This window comes from Microcebus murinus, chromosome 9, assembly GCF_040939455.1.
Source record: "Microcebus murinus isolate Inina chromosome 9, M.murinus_Inina_mat1.0, whole genome shotgun sequence".
Taxonomy (NCBI): Eukaryota; Metazoa; Chordata; class Mammalia; order Primates; family Cheirogaleidae; genus Microcebus; species Microcebus murinus.
The window spans coordinates 22313012-22335112 of NC_134112.1; the positions used below are offsets into that span (position 1 = coordinate 22313012).

The following is a 22101-nucleotide window of genomic DNA, read 5'->3' on the forward strand; positions in this document are numbered from 1 at the left end:
AAAATATGGGAATAACATTTATTAATCTGTCTAAAACTTAAAAGTTTCTGGTCAGTGTCAGCTTTTACCCCTTTTAAAACCTTATATTTCTGATTTATCTGACTTGTCTGCCTAAATGCCACTGACAATTATTTTATCAATTTTTCTTTAGTTAAGTATAACTAAGGATTAAATACATAGCTACCCTTTATCTGCATTGTTAGAAACAATGTAAAATTAAGACTAATTCTCCAAAGGAGATAGAAGTTATGACTCTTCCAATGACTTATTTAAAAAACTTTGTACACTTGGGAATATTCTGGAAATTGGCATTTGGCACATTCTCAACAGAATGTAGCTAAAATAACATAGAACCCAACCTATAAACTCTAAAAGCTACAATATATGAATGACATATTAACTCCAACTTAGATTCAGCTTTCTTGGGCCTTTCTGCTCCTATCTTACCTTAAAAAGCTAACTCAAAATTAGGTATTTTGTAAAATTAAGAACCTAAAAGCTGCAAGTAGTCATACAAATCACCTATGAAATTATCAGATTACCATATTATTTCCCAATCATCAAATCAAACTAAGATAATTTTCCTATGACCTTTCCCTGTCACAAAACAATAACTAAAGCCCAAAAACAATTACACTGATATATTAAAGCCTAAACAAATATTATCCTAAATTAGCTGTCCATATGAATTGAGGAAAAACAATATTCTGAAACTGCTGAATACATACAAGAATAGAATAAACTATATTTAGAACTAAAATTTTAAATTAATTTGTCTTGAATCACTACAAAGAGAAAAACAATAGTCCTGAAAAAACAAACAAACCTCATCTGATTTTTCAAGCTTAATTTTGTTATTATATATATTTAAAATTAGATGAATGTATTGAATCACAATGTATGTAGGCTAATAATAGCAATAAAAAAGGAGACATAAAATCTGGGTAATATGATGTAGCAAACAAAAAAACTCACAGGTGTAACTTGCAGACAGTTCTAGGTTCAAATTCCAACTCTTGCAATTTATTTAGAAAGATAATAGGGATAACATTGCCTGCCCTAATAGGATAGTGGTAAGAATTAAATAATAACTCTAAAATGTCTAGCATTATACCTGGCACAGAGCAGGTATGTTCTGAATCTAGCTGTGTGATTATTGTTAAGAAAGTATTCTTTAAGTTTGCTTTCTGCAATCTGAAGTGGTAATAATGACAAAACCTGCTTGACTTGTCTCTTAGGATTGTGGTGAAGATCTAATAAGATAATGCAAATGAAGGCAGTCTCATGGAAAAAGAATAGGCTTGAACACTGGACAAGTCACAAACCTCTTTGAGCCTCATTTTCTTCAAATAAACTGCAAGTCATAATACTTACATTTCACATAGTTTTAACACTGATGATTAAAAATAAAGCTAATAAGTGTAAAATAATTAAAACGCATCAACTAAATCTTAGTTGAATATAAACAAAATTTTACTACAGTAGTATTGAAGAAAACTGAAAAATGTCAATTCGAGCAGTATTACAGCATGCAATACATAGTATATGTTACATCAGAACTATCATCGGATTTATAAACTAGCATTCCATACATCATTTTGTTAGGAGTATTACAATGTGCATGTCCTGTCTACTGCCTTTGTTGAAGCTAAAGTATAAAGCTCTTTTTTTTCTTCTAGAGGCTGTGAGATAATTATCAGGATTACTGATATATTTCACAAGGGATACAAACTCAAATGCCTAACGATGTAGTTCATCTTCTTAACTATGTTATAAGAAAAAAGAAGAGCATAATTGTGACCATAAATGCCCATTGAATTTGGCCTTGGTTTTAGGGATTTTCAGGGAATGGAGGCAAAATGGTACATGTCGTATCTAAAGAGGCAGTTGCTACTAGAGCAGAATGCTATGTGGAAATGAAGTCCCCGTGGGTTTAGATTATACATTTAAATCAGCTGCAAATTTAGGTTTTTAAGTGAATTTTCTAATTTCCAAATAGTGACTCAAAAAACATTTGATACTATGTAAGCCAAATAAAACATACCTGTGAGTCAGATGTACCCGATGTTTGCAACCTCAGTATTAAAGAAACAAGGTAAATTCTATGTGGGCAGGAGACCCTGTAGGTTTTGCTTATCCCAACATGTCAGCATAATGTTTTGCACACAGTGAGTGCTTGATAAATATTTCTTGAACAACTAATGAAGCAATAGATCTCAGAAGACTAGGGAAAACACCAAGCAATGAGTGAACAGCCAATAGACAGAGAAAGCCTTGTGGTGGTGTTGCCAATGATTTGGGTGGGCACTTTGATTATTTGTAGCCTTGGTGACTCAGCTGAGGTCAGATCTATTCTTTTTTTTTTTTAATTTTTAAGTACATTGATTTCTTTATCCAGAAGGTTCATATCAGCAATCAACTAAAAAGCACTGAATATATGCCAAGTTTGCCAATAAATGCTTTATAAGTTTCTTAGTATGTAAGAGTAAAGTATTAAAAATATGTATGCATAGCAAAGACAATAAAAATGTCCACTCAAGATAATAAAGCAAAGTGTGAAATTTAAATGTGTCTGGGGAAAACAAGATGCCAAGAACCAGTAGCTCTGACATTAGCAGTTATGTAACATGGACAACTGAGATCTTGGAGAATCTAAATCTAGACTCACCTGAAACCTCAGGTAATGTAACCATGTGAAAAATCAAGAAAGTGCAAGCATGAAATTATTTTTTTCTTTGTAATTGTTCTAAGGAGAGAGCGAAAAACACATTGATTTGGAAAGAGGTTTATTTTTCTTCACTGGTCTTGGTCAAAGACAACTAATTCTCAAATTAACTATCCAGGCAGTGAGCAGTACCTGAGTAAATCCACTAGAACAGGGAAGAAAGCTGCTCTTCTTGACATTGAAAGGACTGGAAAGAAGCCACAGAGTTGGGCTAAGGATAAGAACTCTCCCTGTACCCAGAAACAGCCTCAAACAAAAAATCTTAGTGTGCCAAGCTATTAATCACTAGGCTCACAAGAGAGTAATATCTTGCATTCTCTTTTTTTCTATTGAGAAAAAAGACAACAGTATGACCTGCATTAAGTGTTGAGAGATTCTACAACTCCTAACATTATGTAATCGAGAAAGATCATTAGCTAGCTAGGTACACACAGTAATGTTGATGAGGGGGGACATCATGCCAAAAAATTTAAATAGGCACCTCCTATAGGGACAGAATAAATGAAGTAAGGAAGACAGGAAGGAACAAAGGGAACAACAATGACAACAATACTTCAACAGTAAAAGATACTAGAACTAAAAACCACAATTTTTCAGTTTATTATTTCAGAGGAAGAAAAAATGAAAGGTCATTGAAGAAATCTAAATTAATGATGTAGAGTATCAAGTAGATAACTCCATGAAAAGATAATTCATGAATAAAAACATAAGACAGAGTAAAAATCTCTAATATTGGAATTATATAGTCATGGGAAGAGAAAAATGAACAGAAAGAAATAATAATCAAAGAAGTATTAGAAAATAAGCCCCAGGATGAATAAGACTGGAGTTTTAGACTGAAAGGGCTCATGGAGTCTCAAGCAGGATTAATTAGAAATGGGAGTAGGGTGGAAAAACACTTAAATAGATGAAACCTGGAGGAAAACAGAAAAATTTCTGATGTTCAAAATTAGAAATCATGCCACAAACTTCCAAATGGAAAGACCAGGTAATTAAAATGAAAAAATAATGAGACTAAGCCAGATTTCTTATCTATAATACCAGGAATTAGCAAGTAGAAGAATTTTAGATTCAAAGGGGAAAAAAACCCGAAATTAACAAATTCTATATAATCAGCCAAGATAGTATTCACATGTGAAAGCAAATGAAAAATATTTTGGGCATCTAATAGCTCAGAAAGTATACCACCCAGGAAGGCTTTCTAAGGAAATTACCCATATGTGTATTCCAAACAAAAGAAAATTAAAATAAGAATTAAGATCTCAACATATAGAAAAAGAAAAATAAAGAGTATAAAAAACAACAATGAACAAGGAAACACACATAGGTGAAATTTAAATCTAAACAGATAATACTGTGTCTAGAACTGTCACAGGGGTTTCTAAAACAAAATTAATATTCTGTTAACAGAAACTTAATGTAGAATGTAAAGTCTAAATTATCTCATATTACCTAAGACTTAGAATGAGAAGCTGTGCGGAGTGGAGAAGAGGGATGTGAACAAGTATATCAAGTGGAAGAAGTCAGAGAAAATCCCTCATTTTGATAGAATAAAAGGGAAATATATGTTTAAAGATATATATTAAAGTAAGGTAACCAGCAGAAGAACAAAAAGATGCACAGAAGTTGTGAATTCACCTGGAGGAAAGGGAAAACAACTTGCTCAATTTAGAAAAGGGTGGGAAGAACAAAGTAAAGTATTAAAGTGAAAAATAAGAGAAGGAACAACACCAAATTTACCAGTTATAATATAAACGTGTACATGTTGGAAGGTGTAACACATACATATTCACTATGCAGCCTCAACAAATCAACATATTTCCCATGAATACTAAAAAAAAATAGGGAAGTAATGATCTAAAAGTACATGCACAGCTGTAAGCATTCAGGTATAAGGATGAAACTTAAAGTGAAAGAAAAAAACTATTACAAAAATGAAGGTGAAACTAAAAGGAGCACAGTAAAATATTACTGAAATCACAGGGTCTGGGGGGATGGAAATGAGAAAAATAAGAAAAATAAACTGGAAAAGTTAAGAATTAGAAAAAAATGTTATCACAGAATACAAGAAAAGGAGATCGAATAATACAATACCTATCTGTAGTCAAAAAATAAAATTCAAGAAAATATGACAGAAATAAAAGTAGATCTAGATCTACATATTTAAAGGGGTACACTGAGTGCTAGAAAAACACTAAAAATGCAATTTGCACGTAAATTATAAAAGTTATGAATATTTATACACAAATAACAGCATCCTTTCAATTTGTTAAATTTTTCTTTTGTTTCCCTTACTAGGGTCTTAAAGTTTCTTTTAGAGCATTAGACACATCATATGTAGTTTATTCCTAGATATTTTTATTCTTTTATGATTCTTCTAACAGAAACAAAAGAAAAATTTAACAAACTGAAAGGTAAACCATATTCTTAGATAGGAAGACCCTATAGCAAATATGTTAATTTCCCAACAGTAATCTATAAACTGAATGTGACCTTTATTTAAAAAACACAATATTTTTATTTTAAAATCAGACAAGATAATTCTAAAGTTCATAGAGAAAATAATCAAGTATCAATGGCCAGAAAACAGGGAAGAGTAGATGACTGGATATTAGGACAGTATAAAGCTACCTTAACTAGAACAGTCTGACACTGAAACAGGACTAAATGATTAGACCAATGGAAGAGAAAAAGCAGCCCAGAAATAAAACTAAAATTAGTAAAAAAAAAAAAAAAAAAAAAAAAAAAAGAAAGTAAAGATATGCAAATGGGCAAATAAAAAGAACTGTCTCTGGGGAGACAATTCTCTATGGGTCTTGCTCATGTTTCTGTAGGTTCTGGACTATGTTTTCAAGGATATCTGTATGGAGAACAGCCTTGGAAGACAGAGACAGAATCACCCCCAGAGCAAAAGGAGAGACATGCCTGCTTCCCAAGATAAAAGATTCAGTTTCTCTAAGCTCAGGGTTCCTCTTCTGTCATGTAACTCGCTGAGTGTGTAGATGTCACCTGGCTCTCTTCACAGTATCATGTGGAAATTGGGGCTTAAGGGACTGACACACAAAAAATACTGATATTCTGGCTATTGTTATTGCTATGAGTTTAAAAAGTTCTTTGATTCTGATTCAGGGTCTTATGTCTTCTGCTGGAATCCATGAAACTGTGGCAGGCTAACTTGTTAGCTTGCAAGTAGGATAAAATCTCAGACCATTCACAGTTTCTAACAAGCATAAATCAAAACAATATTAAATAAAACAGAATATAAGGCTAAAAGCCTTAAAAGGGATAGAGACGAATACTTGATAACATAAAAAGATTCAATCCAAAAAGAAAATAATCACAAATATTTGTGCAAATAATATAGCTATGAAATACATAAGCCAGAAAAAACTGCTGCAAAGCAAACATCACCAAAACAACCTAAGAGACTTTAAAACATGAGAAAAATGAAAAAAAAAACAGTCACAGTGAAGATACTTTAACAAATTTCTTCCTAAATTTGTCAAGACTATGTAAGACCAAACACAAGCAATAATACAGAATATTTCAATAATACAACCAAACTCAATTGGTTGGAAGTATATACATATATGTACACACACACACACACTGTATTTTTCTAATATATACATATACATATCTTTTTAAAAAGTAAGATTTTTCACTCTACAGAAAACATATATGCTTCTCTTATATTCATAACTTACAGAACTCAATGATATATTTGGCCACAAAGAAAGCACCCAAAAATTTCAAAAACTGAGGGTATGGGCAGCTTTCTCTAAAATCAAGATCAAAATGACTTCTCAGTATACATCTCTTTGCAATTATGAAACATGTTTCCTAATTAATCTCTGACTCAAATAGAAAATTAAAAATTAAATGAGAAATTATTTAGAAATTAACAAAAGAACATTTCATATTAAAACCTTAAACTAAAGTTATTATAAGAAAAACATTTCTATTCCTAAAATACTTTATTAAAATTAAAAGACTGAAAAGAAATAAACTAAATAGCTTTAGTTAGTACTTGGTACTAATAAATTTCAGTAGAATTTTAAAGTAGCTTATTTTAAAATGTGATATTTTCAAATTAAATATTTTAGCTAGTCTAAGGTATAAAACTACAGAAACAAAAATATACACCATTAGAATGAAAAAAAATACAATGACAGATATTTAGAGGATTAACATTTTGTAAGAAAATGTTATGTGCAGTGCTATGGTAATTAATTAGGAAATTTAGAGGAAAAGGATTATTTTCTGGCAAAATACAAATTTCCAAAATTGACTTAGGAAGTAGTAAAACAAAATACACTAAAGAAAGACTGTCAAAGGTCTACCTTTAAAAAAGTAGATGGTTTTATAGTTAAGTTGTATCTACTATGAAAAGAACAGTACTTTCTGAGTTATTCAAATCATTTCAGAGAAAAGATGGGAAGCTTTCCAATTCATTTTATTAGCATAACCTTTAGCTATACATAACCTTGACTATAATGTTTTAAAAGAATAATACCCCATGATCAGAGTTAAATCCAGCAACCTTAGAAATTAATACAATTCAACTAGAAGATTAGAAATATCAATCAACAACTTAAAAGGGGGAAAAAAGCATTTAATAAAATTCAGCTATTTTACTTTAAGTAAAACAGGAAGAAAAGAAAATGACATATACACAATAATGATGATTTACCCAAATTCAAAGCAACCAAACAGTGAAACACTAAACACACATGAACAAGCAGACATGCCCACTGGCACCACTATTATTCTATACTGTTTGTAAGCTTCAAACTAAGGCAGATAGACAAAGAAACGAAACGTACATAAACACTTAAAAATATCATCTTCATTTGCAGATGACAGCTATATATCCAGAAAATCCAAGGTCTCCGCTAAAACCAATGACTTCTCTTTCATATCAGCAAAACTGGTTTGAAGTTCTCAGGGTAAAAACAAATGTCATTCTTAAAAGTAACAAAACCATAGAATACTAAAATACTAGAATACTAGAAAATTTAAGTTTAATACCAAAGATACAGGTTCTATCTATCTCTACTCAAACACATGTAGAGACAAACCATGTTCCTTCATAGGAAGACTGAAAAAACAGTGCTGAGCAAAAGATACAGCGTACATCTTTCTCTGATTTAATAAAGGGTAAAATGCATAGAGTCCAGTTGAGCCTCATGTTAATGAATAAGGAATACTTTATATTCACTCATCCATACTCTGTATATTAATAAACATAAAATATCTGAAATTACAAACTAAGATTTCATAAGTCCTTGCTATGAGAATTCAATAATATAACACCTAATAAAATTAACTCACTCACATTTTCCCTCTAAAACTTGCAGAAGAGAAAATTAAATCTTTTGTTTCTGGTGCTAACAATAGGAACTCTCATTTCCCCAAATCCTTTTCATCCACTATTTCAATGTTAATAATAAACTAAGATTATATGCTTTAAATTATACATGTACCACACACAGTATCTTTTAATGTGTCCTGGGGCTACTTAAAATCAGAGCGCACATGTGGCACATTAGAAAATTTGGGGAGAAAATTATTTTACGTCCCAACAAATGAGAATGTTATGATTAAACTTTCACTGTTCCTGATAGATTTTATTTACTTATTTATTCATTCATTCATTATTTTTTTTAGTATGGACTTGGATATATTTATTTTATCCTTTGGGTTGGAATCCAATACCATGATATATTAATTTTGTTGCTCAAATTGTTCCAGCTTTGGCACTGGGAGCCCTTTCAGGGGGCTCCTGTGTCCCTTTGACATGGCCTATGTTTTTGTTTTTTGAGCATTTCCTAGCTTTCAGACACTACAAGGTACTCCAGGCTCATCTTCATTTTCTCCGCCCCAGCCCCAGAATCAGCCATTTCTCCAAGGAGCCTGATTCCTTTAACCACTTCAGTATGAGCGTCGACTATAGTCAACAGCCACAGATGAATGCGCACAGCGACTTTTCTAATTTTTCATTTATCAAAATAAAATTGTGAACATTTAAAAATAACGTAATAAAAACATGTATGCATATGTTACCTATTCTGATTTACAAGTAAAGCTGTCTGTAAAGTAAAACAAGCTTTCAGTGCTTTAAAGCTTTCCTCATCACACAAGAGCACAACGGATTTGTTGTCAATGCACAGCACAAACTATCCTGCGGACTGAGTGCCGGCTGTGGGCAAGGTTTCGCAGCCGGTGAGCGACGTACCAAAGTGGTTAACAAGAGAATGTGATATTTAGAAACCAGGACCTGGGTATTGAAGTCAAAGATTTTTCAGTTATATAAAGATGCCTCATACTAAAAAGCATTACAAGGAAAAGCCTAGGAATTGAGGGGAATGCTGAGGAGTAGAGTTTAAAGGAATTAAGATAAAAGGAGACACAGTAACAGTAATCTAGAAGGTGTTGAGAGGTCAAGGTCTGGATATCCCAAAATCAGTCTACTGGAAAATGGAGGAAATCAAGCAAATCATAAATGTAGTATAAATATTTAGATGGCAAAAAAAATGGGACTAGATAGAATATATTTCCTTTATTATTTTTATTATGTTACCTTAATATACTTAAAATGTTGACAGTTAAAAACAATTCCCCAGAAAAGCAAAGCCACTGTGCTAATATTGCCTTCCCTGAAACCGAACCACTCAGTGGCCGGGAAGATCTGTCTCAAGGCCACCTCTGAGGCAAATCCAGGGCCAGTACTTTGGATTATCAGGACAAAAGTGACTCAAGGGGGTGGGAGGGCACTTTGAAAAGTTTTATACAAGTAATAAATGGTTGCTGAAAAAATATTCACACACCATCTAATAATCCTCTCTAAAGTCTTTCTTTTTTTTTTTTTTTTTTTTTTTTTTTGAGACAGAGTCTCACTTTGTTGCCCAGGCTAGAGTGAGTGCCGTGGCGTCAGCCTGGCTCACAGCAACCTCAATCTCCTGGGCTCAGCGATCCTACTGCCTCAGCCTCCTGAGTAGCTGGGACTACAGGCATGCGCCACCATGCCCGGCTAATTTTTTGTATATATATTTTTAGTTGGTCAATTAGTTTCTTTCTATTTTTGGTAGAGACGGGGTCTCGCTCAGGCTGGTTTTGAACTCCTGACCTTGAGCGATCCACCCGCCTCGGCCTCCCAAAGTGCTAGGATTACAGGCGTGAGCCACCGCGCCCGGCCTCTAAAGTCTTTCTTGAACTCAATACTGTACTGACCTTTACAAAAGCTATCGGTGAGTAATATACTGTTAGTTTTCTTTATCAAATTTCTTTATCAAAAACATTCAACAATCCTTTGTAATATCTTTACTCCTCCTTTTTGGAAAAATCCTAAAAAAAAAAAATCACATTTTATAATGTTCACATTTTGCAAAGATCAACATGCCTAGCATATTGTTTAGAGCAGATAGGTACTCTCTTATAATCTCTTTATCCCTGGACTGAGTCCACTGCCCACCCTCAAGTAGAATTTAAAGGAGTCAGAGTTTCCAGCAATCAGTAAATACAGCTCACCCTGTCTTTATAATGCCTCTGACATTTGTTTCTTTCTCCTCCCAATACATCACCCAGACCCTGCACATGTAAAATATTGAACCACCTTCCAAACTGGTGTTTACAGAAATTCTTTTCCTTACAAATTTTTTTGCATATTAATGCAAGATTAATTTTCCAAGTTCCAAATAATTTATAAAGGAACTTCATTATACAGCCCTAATTTAGCTTTTGACCGTCAATCCTCTTTTTTTTTTTTTTTTTTGAGGCAGAGTCTTACTCTGTTGCCTGGGCTAGAGTGCCGTGGCATCAGCCTAGCTCACAGCAACCTCAAACTCCCAGGTGTGATCCTTCTACCATAGCCTCCCGAGTAGCTGGGACTACAGGCACACACCACCATTCCTGGCTAATTTTTTCTTGTCCCGCTAATTTCCTTCTATTTTTTTTAGTAGAGAGGGTGCCCTGCTCTTGCTCAGGATGGTCTCGAACTCCTGAGCTCAAACAATCCTCCACCTCGGCCTCCCAGAGTGCTAGGATTACAGGTGTGAGCCACCGCACTTGGCCGATCCTCTTTTATCATTGTTACTCCCAACTACACCTGCCTAGTTACTTTTAAACATGTCCTCCCTTTCTCTCTAAATCTTCTTCATCCTTTTAGGTCTAAGTTAAATGTCTAAATAAAGATTAATTTATCTTTACTACATATATATATATACACAAACTAATTTTGTGAAAGGGTAAAACTGTTGACAGATGTGGGCTGAGTCCTAGCTTTGCTCCTTAACAGAGGAAACACAAAAATGAAATAAATGTGGAAATGCATTTTACTAATATTAGTACTAGAATTCCTTTAAAATGAGATTTTATCAATATCCCCCTTAACCAAAATAACAACCATGACCAGGGGAAAAAAGCTTTTCCTATTTAAGGACAGCTATGTTTTACTTAGTTTCTTGCACTCTCTGTTTTGTTTTTTCTTCTGATTTCTTCTTAAACTTAAGCAAGCTTTCTTGGAATGTTGGAGTGATACAAAAATCAACCTTATGAAAGTGATAGAAGGGAAAGGAGAATCCCCTAAAATGGCAGGGTTTTAACAAAGGTCTATGAAATGATGGAGCAAATTAAGAATCAGTAAATATAGGAAACAAAAGTCATCCTCCTTATCAAATGTTATTAATGAAATCAGAAATGGAATCTGAAACCTACTTCATGCCTTAGAGATCTATCAGAACTTCCTCACTGAACTACTTTTATTTTAATTTCTCTCCTATGCATTTCCTTTTAAATAAGCCATAAAGAAAGAATTTACCTCAACGTAAACACATTTATCCATGTACTTTTACAGCATTTGTATTTGTACAGACTATGAAAGGGTCTATGCTTCCTCAAAGATTAATTTCTACTAGAATTCTAGTAAGTAATCTGCCTGTCATCAAATTTAAAATTCAGATTATAGATTTATGTAGGCCATCATGTTGTTTATAAAAAGCAGGAATACAATTGATACATGATAGCAAGTAGTTTTCTATTCATCTTCCTACCCTCTACACCCTTATATATTATAGAACTAGTAATGTCATGCAAGACTTTTAGACTTCTAATTTGAGTTTAAACCACCATGGGATTTTTAAAATAAAATTTTCAAAAGAAGAATTTTAGATATGTTAGCATGTTAGATAATAGGGCACTTACTATATGTTTACCTCTCAAAGTTAAAGGTAATACTTTTTAGTAATAACAATAGGTCTTATTTACTTAGCATTCACTACCTGTGAAGAACTACACATGATTACTCATTTGATCCTCACACTAACTCTGTGTGTTCTGGCAAGTGTAACAGCGACTAACCAGGGAAAGAACCCAGCAGCACACAGAGAGTCCAAGAATTAGCCTTTATTCTGCCACTGGGCTCAGAGGGGCTCTAAGCACTGCTTCCTTATTCTCCTGCAGTTTTATACCCTTGGTGAAATTCAAAAGGTGTCCAATCAGCAACAAGCTTTACATCCAATCAGCAACAAGCTTTAATAATATCCAATCAGCAACAAGCTTTACATCTAATCAGTAGTGAGTTTAGCCATGGGGCCCTGGGGTGGGGAGTTTTCCCTATCATATGAAGATAGGTTCTATTTCTAGTACCATTTTTTATAGGAGAAAAAAAACAAGACCAAGATTACACTACTATTTAGCGACAGAATTGGGATCTTAACTCAACAAGCTAAATTCCAATTTTGTACTTTGTAACAAGTACTGCCATGCCTCCTAACATCTTAAACACAAATTGGTGCTACTTTTGGGTAGTTATGTGTTTACAAAAGGGCAGTTAAATTTAATTTAGTGTCCTGTAAAATGGGCTTACAATTTTGGTAACTGGATGACACTGTAACTATGATAAAGTTTCTTATATGACCATTTCTGATCCATTATCTTTATAAACATCTGCTAAATTTCAAATTACTCCACACACACACACACAAAGCATTTTAGAAATGTTAACACAAGTGGAACAGGGTAAATTACTACTTTGGGGGTTACATTAACATTTTTTCTCTTTTTGTTTGGTATTTGGTTTATGGATTAGTTATGGATTTATTTTTATTTACATCAGTCAGGATCATTGTGCTCCTTCAATTTCAGAATTCTAGTTTTCTGCAATTCTAGAAGGTTCTCTGCCATTTCCCTTCAAATATTGTCTTTCCCCAATTCCATCTCTTTTTCTGAGATTACTATACATATGGTAGATACTCTCTTTCCAGGCTCTGTGCCATGTACCTCTCATATTTTTCCTCCTTCTGTCTCTGTTCCATTGTGCATAATTCCCTTAGATTTATTTTCACTAATTCTCTTTGTAGCTCTACCTAATCTGCTGCTTAACCTACCTATTATTCAGGAATTTCAATGTCTAATGTCTAAAGAGTTTGAGTCTTTTTCAAACCTTCCTGTTCTTTATTCACAGTGTCCTATTTTTTTCCTTGTTTCCTGTTCATCCATTATAATTTTAATGATTTGAAAATAGACACATTTATAGTAATTTTTAAAGTTCTTGGGGTAATAATTCTAATCATATGTACTCTCACTGCTCATATATTTGTCATTTTTCATCACAAGTCCACCTTTAATAAAGACTATATTTTTCTATAGGAATCCCATGTGGGTTTAGTAATAGTTTTTCTTTCGTTTCTGCTAAGCTCTTCTGGGATATCACCTGCTGTGAGATTTCTGTAATATAGTACCAGAGATTTGACACTTTCTATTGCTTGTTAATTTCACTACATGGATGACAATTTGTAGTATAAAATATAACTCTTCACTTAAATGCTACCTCATAATGTAATCCTTATGAACTCACTTAAAACTACAATTAGGGATTCACATTTAAGTTAAAACTCAACCACAGAAACCTGCCATAGAAGGCAAATATCACACATACTCAGGCAATAACTTATACCTTCCTATTTAAAATTCTGCTTGGAGGTTGGCAAGTTTTCTTTCCCTCTCTCTTTTTATACTTAAATTATAAGAGACATGCCAATTTGAGAAAGACTAAAATAAGTGTGTGTGGAGAAATCTTAAAACTAGGAAAATGCAGTATATAAGGCAGAAAGCACAATTATGACTTAAAATGAGTAATCTCAACTGCCTGGAAGGCCATATTATATCTACAGAAGGAAAAAATATGCTCTCTCCAGCAAATATGCTATATGGGAATTCAGATCACTGGAAGGCTACATATGCAACTGGAAACAAGGTGTGCTAACTGCCAGATATAATCACATGTGCAATATTTGGGTGACCTTAATAAGATAAATTCTCCAATGGACACCATAGAAATTGGGATTCTTTTTCCTCCTCACTTATATTGCAGAACAAGTTGCCTTCCAATTGACTCAAGATTTCTTTAAATATGTTTAACAGAGTAATAGTCACATCTCGCTCTGTCCATAGAGTTGGTCTTTTGTTTCAGATGATTTTGAACAGATCTGCTTTGCACTACATAAGCTTATAATTTAACTCTCAGAAGACAATTTTATTTCAAGTTGCACATCTTCTAGGTACACAAGCACACACACAGTACCAACTACAAATAAAACAAAGATTTCTTAAATATAAATAAATCTTATTGCCTTTAATCACAGAAGTCTAAGTAAAAACTGAACTTTAGATAATATCAAACATACTATGATCCAGTATAGTTTAAAGATCAATACACTCAAGACTAAGAATTTGCTAAATCAAAACTACAATGAGGGCCAGGTGCGGTGGCTCACGCCTGTAATCCTAGCACTCCGGGAGGCCCAGGTGGGAGGATCGCTCAAGGTCAGGAGTTCAAAACCAGCCTGAGCAAGAGTGAGACCCCGTCTCTACTAAAAATAGAAAGAAATTAATTGGCAAACTAAAATATATAGAAAAAATTAGCCAGGCATGGTGGCACATGCCTGTAGTCCCAGCTACTCAGGAGGCTGAGGCAGGAGGATCGCTTGAGCCTAGGAGCTTGAGGTTGCTGTGAGCTAGGCTGATGCCACAGCACTCTAGCTCAGGCAACAGAGTGAGACTCTGTCTCAAAAAAACAAAATAAAACAAAAAAACAAAAAAAAACCACACTGAGATTAAAGTTGCCTTTAATTCAAAGATAGGCAACAACAGATGCTGGCCAGTATGAGGAGAAAGGGGAACCTCTAAGAGTGTAAATCAGTAAAGCTACTATGGAGAATGTATGGCGGTTCCTCAAAAAAACTAAAAATAGAACCATATGATTCAGAAATATCACTGCTGGGTATATATAAAAATGAAAGGAAATCAGTATATCTAAGAGATATTTGCATTCCCATTTACTGCAGCAGTATTTGCAATAGCCAAAATATGGAATAAATTAAGTCTCCATCAATGAATGAATGAAGAAAATGTGGTACATATACACAATGGAATGTACTTCAGGCATAAAAAAGAATGAAATCCTATCATTTGCAACAACATGGATGGAACTAGAGGATATTATATTAAGTGAAATAAGCCAGGCACAGAAAAACAAATATTGCATGTACTTATTTATATGTGGATGCTAAAAAAAAAAAAAAAGTTGATCTCATGGAACTAGAGAGCATGATGGTTACCAGAAGCTGAGAAGGGTAGTGGGGAGGGGGCAATAAAGAGAGGTTGGCTAATGGGTACAAAAATACAGTTAGTATAAGATATAGTGTTCAACAGTACAATAGGGTGACTATAGTTAACAATAATTTACTGTATATTTCAATATAACTATAAAGTGGAACTGGAATGTTCCTAACACAAAGAAATGATAAATGCTTGAGGTGATGGATATTCCAATTGCCCTGATTTGATTATTAAACATTGTATGTTCACATGTACCCCATAAATATGTATGATTATATATATATATAATATTTATAATACATTTTAAACCAAAACTTAAAAAAAGACTAAGGATTTGCTAATAATATTTAATTCATTTTTTTTGTTTGCTCTGAAATATTTTAGAAGATGAAGAACATGGAAATGTAGAGAGATTCTATACTTGTAAAATGTATATTAGGTTCATAGATTATACAAGGAATTACTAGGTCCATAAACTAAACAGTGAAGCACATGAAAGAGGGAAAAGTATATGAAATAGGCAGTCCTTAACTTAAAGGCAATTCTATGTTGATGAACACTCACTGTGGCATTATGAAATTTTTCCATTCTGCCAAAATAGATCTGCAACAGATACCACCACCCATTTCATCAGGAATTCTTCCCTGCTATGACTTCCTGGGATCTTCTACCTGAACCTCTGCTGAGACAGCTGCCTAAGCTCTGAGATCTTTCACCGAGCCAGCCAATTTTCTTTTTCATTACTAGAATTTGAGTGTTCAGATATATTATGAATTAAAAGAAGATAAGAAAATTATCTGGGCTAGGCTGAAAACTAAACCAATATTTAAAATATCATCACTGTGAGAATGAATTTGAAACTCCAAATTACCAACTTATTACTGGAATTTATCCTATTCAGGAGTTTATCTAGAAATATATCCAGCCTGAAAAACAAGCCCAATTATTCTCTTTGCTACCTGTGAATGTTTATAGACAGTTAAATTAATATTCACTTAACAAATACATTGTAAAATCTCAGATCTAGCTACTTTAGGAAAGGCTACAAAGAAATGTTAAGTTAATAAGTTCTATGCTAAAAAAAATTTTCTTGCCTGAGCATTAACATCATTTAGAGGCCCAATCTATCTCATGTGTCTCTCTTTATGGAATCAACATTTAGGAATTCATATATAAAATTGTGAGGAGTCCAGGGGACTAAAAAGATTTAGAGATTCTCTGACTTCACCTTGTTCTAAATTTTATAATAATCCTAGATGTCTTGCTTAGAGAGGCCAATTTTCATACAAACTCATCACCTATGATAGATGTTTTGGCATAGTTCTGTCTTTAAAACAAGGTGCTGTTAGAATTCCCTTAGGAAAACACATTGCCAATCTGCCACCTCTCTGTAACTCTCCAAATCAGTTTAGTCAAAGCTCCTTTCTTCTTTGTTTACCCATATCTGGCCACTGTCCAAAGGCTGCTTTTAAAACTTCTAAAACTATATATAATTTTTATGAAGAAGTTGTGAATGTTTACAAAGTTGATGTATATTTGAAAATTTTTAAAGATTCAGGTCAGCTACTTTAAGAATGGCTACAATTTTATTTACTTTTTGCATGAAGCTTACTAATTTCTGAATTGGAATACAGTCAAATATTTAAAACTTGAATCCTTAGTTTACAGTATCCCTAAGCAAAAGGTTATATATTGATTCTTTAAGACACCGAAAAAGTGATCTAGTAGAAAAGTTTAATGACTTGAGCACAGTTAAATCAGGAAATTAAAAACTGCCAAATATTACAATAAGACCGTATTCTAGATATATTACACAAAAAATAAATGTACAGAATACCAACATTGCATATAAATATATTGCTATATGAGTCAAAGGAAATATATTTGTGGTTTTTAAATTCAGGGCCACAGGCTTAAAATTTAAGGATACTTATTTTAAAGACACCTGTATTAAACATAAATAATTATGGAGTGTAATGGTAAGATAATGAAGTATGAGAAACAAGCCCAAACACTTTTAGCCTTAAATTTTGAACCTGAATAAGACCACTTTTTATTTCTTAACTGAATTTCAACTAGATTATGCAAAATAGCCTATTCAATTTCATAATGCAGGAAGGTTAGGATATAATCAACAGGTACATTTACCATTCGAAGTAATGGCTAAAAGCCACTTTCATATATTCATTGGCAAATGAATGGGGGAAAAGTGCTCTAATGTCATTACTGTAATAGTGTGGCTAAAACATTACCTTCTTAGAGAGAAAGAGAGGGATTAGTTTCTAGATGAATTTACAAAAAGCTATCTAAAGTAATATGCTTGTTTCAATGTTGAATTCTACCCCTCCTAACAATTTTGCTACCAGAGGAGAAATTTCAGATTAAGTTAACAAAGTGCTACTACATTTACTATGTTTTTCATGAAATACCTTTATTTAATCAATAAATCTTAGTTCAGTGATCATTAGTAGGCTATAAACTGTATCTGTTTATTCATTGCTATACCCCTAGTCCCTAACATAGTGCCTAATATATAACAGGTGCTCAAAAGATATTTGTTGCAATAAGCCAATCTGCTATAATATTTACTGGTAACTGGTACTCTTTCTATTCACTTTATTTCAAATAAAATATACAACAACAAAAATCAGACATTTTTCTTAAACTTTGGAAGTTTGCTTTTCTACTCATAAAATTCTGAAAAAACCTTTCATTTTTCCTTTATTTTATTCTATTTATTAGTCAGGACAGAATTATTAGATTTTTCCCCCCAAGTGTGCCAAGACTACACTGAAAATCTCACCTATGTTCTTGAACATATTATACAGAGATTTTGATCAGGAAGGAATGGCATAGCCTAAAGCACCAGAACAAACTAAAATACCAGTTAGCTTCAGGGCTCACAGATTGAAATTTTTTGTTTGTCTATGGAAGGAAAGACAGAGTCAGATATGCGTAGCATAGGTGGAGTTTTGGTCTCTCTTCATGCCTTTTTGTTCTCTCATTAGCCACCTATTTACTATACTTACTAAATAAATTTTTATCTTATCTACTCCTCAATATGTACCTTTCATTTACTATATACTCTTAAACAAAAAGAAAAGTTGCAGTTTCAACCATAAAGGCTTACTTTTGAAAATGGCCACTATGAACATTACTTTTTACTTAAGCCTGACCTGAAAGACTTTATTTCAATGCAGCAGTTCTCAAAGTGTGGTCCAAAGAATCTTGTAGAGTAGGGAAAGTGGGGGAGTCTTTGAGACTCTTTTAGTTTAACAAGGTAAAAATGATTTTCATAACAACACTAGGACATTGCCTTTTTCACTCCCAGTCTCTCCAGAGTAACAATAGAGTTTTCCAGAGGACATATGACATGCCATATCACAAGAAATTGAATGCAGAAGCAGATGTCAGAATTCTTTGTCATCAAGCCAGATATTAAAGAGTTTACAAAAATATAGGCAATGTTACTCTTGTCACTAAATATTTTATCTTAGAAAATTTACTTTTTTTCATTTAAAAATTATGTCAACATAATTATATTTGTTTAAATGAATAAATTAAATCTCAGTTTTAATTTCTAATGATAAATATTGACAGATATAACCCACATAAACAAAAACTCTTTGAAGTCCTCAATAATTTTTTTAAAACTGAAAAGGGGTCCACAAACCAAAAACTTTGAGAACCACTGCTTTAATAAAGAGAGAAAACAAGATCCTTCCTTGCCTTTTAGATTTTACTTGAAACATGCAATTCATAAAATGTAAGGTAAATCTAACTTTAAATATTATTTTAAAGCATTGGACTTACCATTATAGGTTATTCTTGGCTTTGTTAAACACATCACGAGATGCAAATCCATTTCATCTGAGGGTACAAATTTTGAGCATACAGGGCACTTAAATCCTAAAAAGTAAAAGAAATCCAAGTTACTTAACTATTCTGAATATCCCACTGTGGTTTTTAAAAAGCGTGAACAATCAAAAGCATTTCAAACTTCAGTATTACACTTATGGTAATGCACTGCACTATTTATGTGCAACTCAAATTGGAAAAAGAGCTTCTGACTTACATCAGTTTATGACAATCATCTCATCTTCAAATAAAACAAGTTCAAATAAGGAGGGCGTGGCCCACTACAAAACTCCTGCATCTCTTTTTAATGTGGTCCAGTTATTCTCTTTTTCTCTCTAATTTTTTATATTAACCTATACTTATGATTTTACATTACAGTTTTATAACCTGACCATGCTTGTAGAAATTATCTTTCCCAGCTTGGTACAATATACTTTGAGTCACAAGGTTTTATAGCCAGATGGTACCTTAGAACTATTCTACCCCATCAATCTTTTAAAAATTTATTTGACAAAGAGTGTGAACACTTTCAGAACAGCAAAAAATAGGACTAGAATCTAAGGGTCTTGACTTCTAGTTTAATGGTCTTTCTGTCACACCATACTACTAAAGTCATAATGCAAACAGAAAATTAGCATTGAACCAGGGCAGGTTTTTGCAGTCAATTTTGACACTTTAAATCTGCTAGTTTCCTACAATTTTCAATCTGCAATACTAAGTATTTGCCTAAAGTACTCCATTAAAAATAAACTGACATACTGGAGAAGAGAATATTTTGTGTATTCAGCTCTACCTTACCATCCCCCACTTACAAAGGTGAACTGTCCCACCCCTGGTTCCTTGCTGCTTAGGCAGTCATTATACAGTCATTATAAACATGAATACTATGTTTCCCTGCTGCCCCATTGCTCCCACCCCACCCCTCACCACATCCCTAAGCTGTCTGGACATGTGATCCCAGACAGCCAATTTATTGTTTGGCCAGGGACAAATCAGTAGTGGAACAAAAAGATGGGCTGGGCCTATCCTTTTTCTTCTTGGAAATATGATTAAGAAACAGTGAGAGACTACATTGGCAAGCAGGAAAGAGCTGAAGCAGAATGGTCAAATATAGGTAAGAGAGAGACTGAAGTGTCCAAGAAGGCTCAGGTATAAGCTGAACTTATGAGAGAACAGAAACTATAGGCAAGCACAGGAAAGTGGGCCACATGGAGGTCCTGGAGCAGAAGTATAGACAGAGGCAGCAGCACTGTGAGAGACAATGAGACAGATGGTGAAAGAAACATTCTGGCAGATCTCTAGTTCTAGCTCATGTATGTTCTTATAGGAACTGTCCTCCCTTCACCGTGACATGAAACTCACTGCAACCAAATGAGTCAGACTAGAATCATACCTCATACACAGGATTGGGAAAAAGGTGTTGGCATGACTACTCATACAGGTATTCAATTTCTTAAATGAAATAGATGATTTTGAACACTGTTTTTCAAACTATATTACTAATATATGTATTTTAAAAGAAAGGGATGAAGGTATGTTTACTTCAACTTCTTGAAAACCACCAAAAGAAAAAGAAAAAAAAAAAGGAAAGAGAATTCATCTAAAATAAAACTATAAAAACTTGTAATAACCAAACAAAAGACTGCATCAAATACGGTGAAACTGACTAACTAGTGAGAAGACAGAGAGACCCTAAAGCAGCCTTCGGATTTCAGGGACCAACTAATAAATCCTTTGCTTGAAATTTTAAAAATTTGCTTCCTTGAAGTTAAACAAGGCATAAAAGGGCAAGAGGCAACCAATTTTGCAGCTACTGATCAGAATTATCTGAGCACTGGCAAACAGATCCTAAATCAACAAACAAAAGTACAACACTATGAACCTAAAAAGCCTCATTGAGAACCATCCAACCATCCACAAAACAGAGCCTAAGGAGATAAACATCATGTACAAAGAATCACCTGGATTTCTAGTTAAATATAGTGAATTAAACACATGTGTCTCTTTCTCCTCCCAAAACCCACTAAAATGAAAATAAATAAAAGTAAATAAAAATGGTTTAAAGAAGAACATGAGAGGAATCAGCAGCAAATGGTATATAAAAATACAAAGGAATAGGACTGAGAAAACAGACATCATAAGTGCATGCAGAAGTAAGCCAATTCTCATTACATAATTCCCAAAGGACTCAGGAATCTATAGCTCCATGACTTCCTAAGACAATGGTGATGCATGAGGCTAAAATCTAGATTGACTGAAAGACTGAATAAAAAACAGATCCAGTCAGACACAGTGGTTCACAGCTATAATCCCAGCACTTTGAGAGGCTGGAGTGGGAGGATCACTTGAAGCTAAGAATTCGAGACCAGCCTGGGCAACATAGTGAGATGCTGTCTCTACCAAAAAAAAAATAGCTGGGTGTGGTTGCAGGTGCCTGTAGTGCCTGAGGCAGATGCCTGAAGCTGAGGTAGGAAGATCACCTGAGCCCAGGATTGAGGTTACAGTGAGCTATAATTGTACCACTGCACTCCAGCCTGGGTAACAGAGCAAGACTGTCTATAAAAGAAAAAAATAAACAAAAAACAAAAAAAAAACCAGATCCCCAGGTCCCCAATCTATGACATACAGCCAAGCACCTACCATACTCCTACAAGAGCAGAATGGAGTTTCACTGTGGAAAAAAGAAAAGAACCAAAGAATATTCAGAATTGAGAACACCAGGCACAGAAATGGGCAGGGAGGAAAACAGAGGAATAAATAAAGATCTATACACTGAAAAAGGCTCCTTGTCCCATTGAGACTCCTTGTCCCATCTATACCCATTGAGAAATTGGTAGATTCTTCTCTGAAATCAAAAGGTTCCACAGAATGAAACATCAAAATTCTTGCCAATTAATATG

General features: G+C 33.6%; 1 protein-coding gene across 3 annotated transcripts in view; it reads right to left on the reverse strand.

Annotated features, from left to right (window-relative positions):
* Positions 1-22101, reverse strand: part of ZNRF2 (zinc and ring finger 2) — a 96409-nt gene that overhangs the window by 26423 nt on the left and 47885 nt on the right. For all 3 annotated transcript variants that reach the window (XM_012735871.3, XM_012735870.3, XM_076006334.1), the window contains exon 2: positions 19157-19252. In XM_012735871.3, the coding sequence (XP_012591325.1) occupies positions 19157-19252 (96 nt within the window). The remainder of the gene's footprint in view (positions 1-19156; positions 19253-22101) is intronic.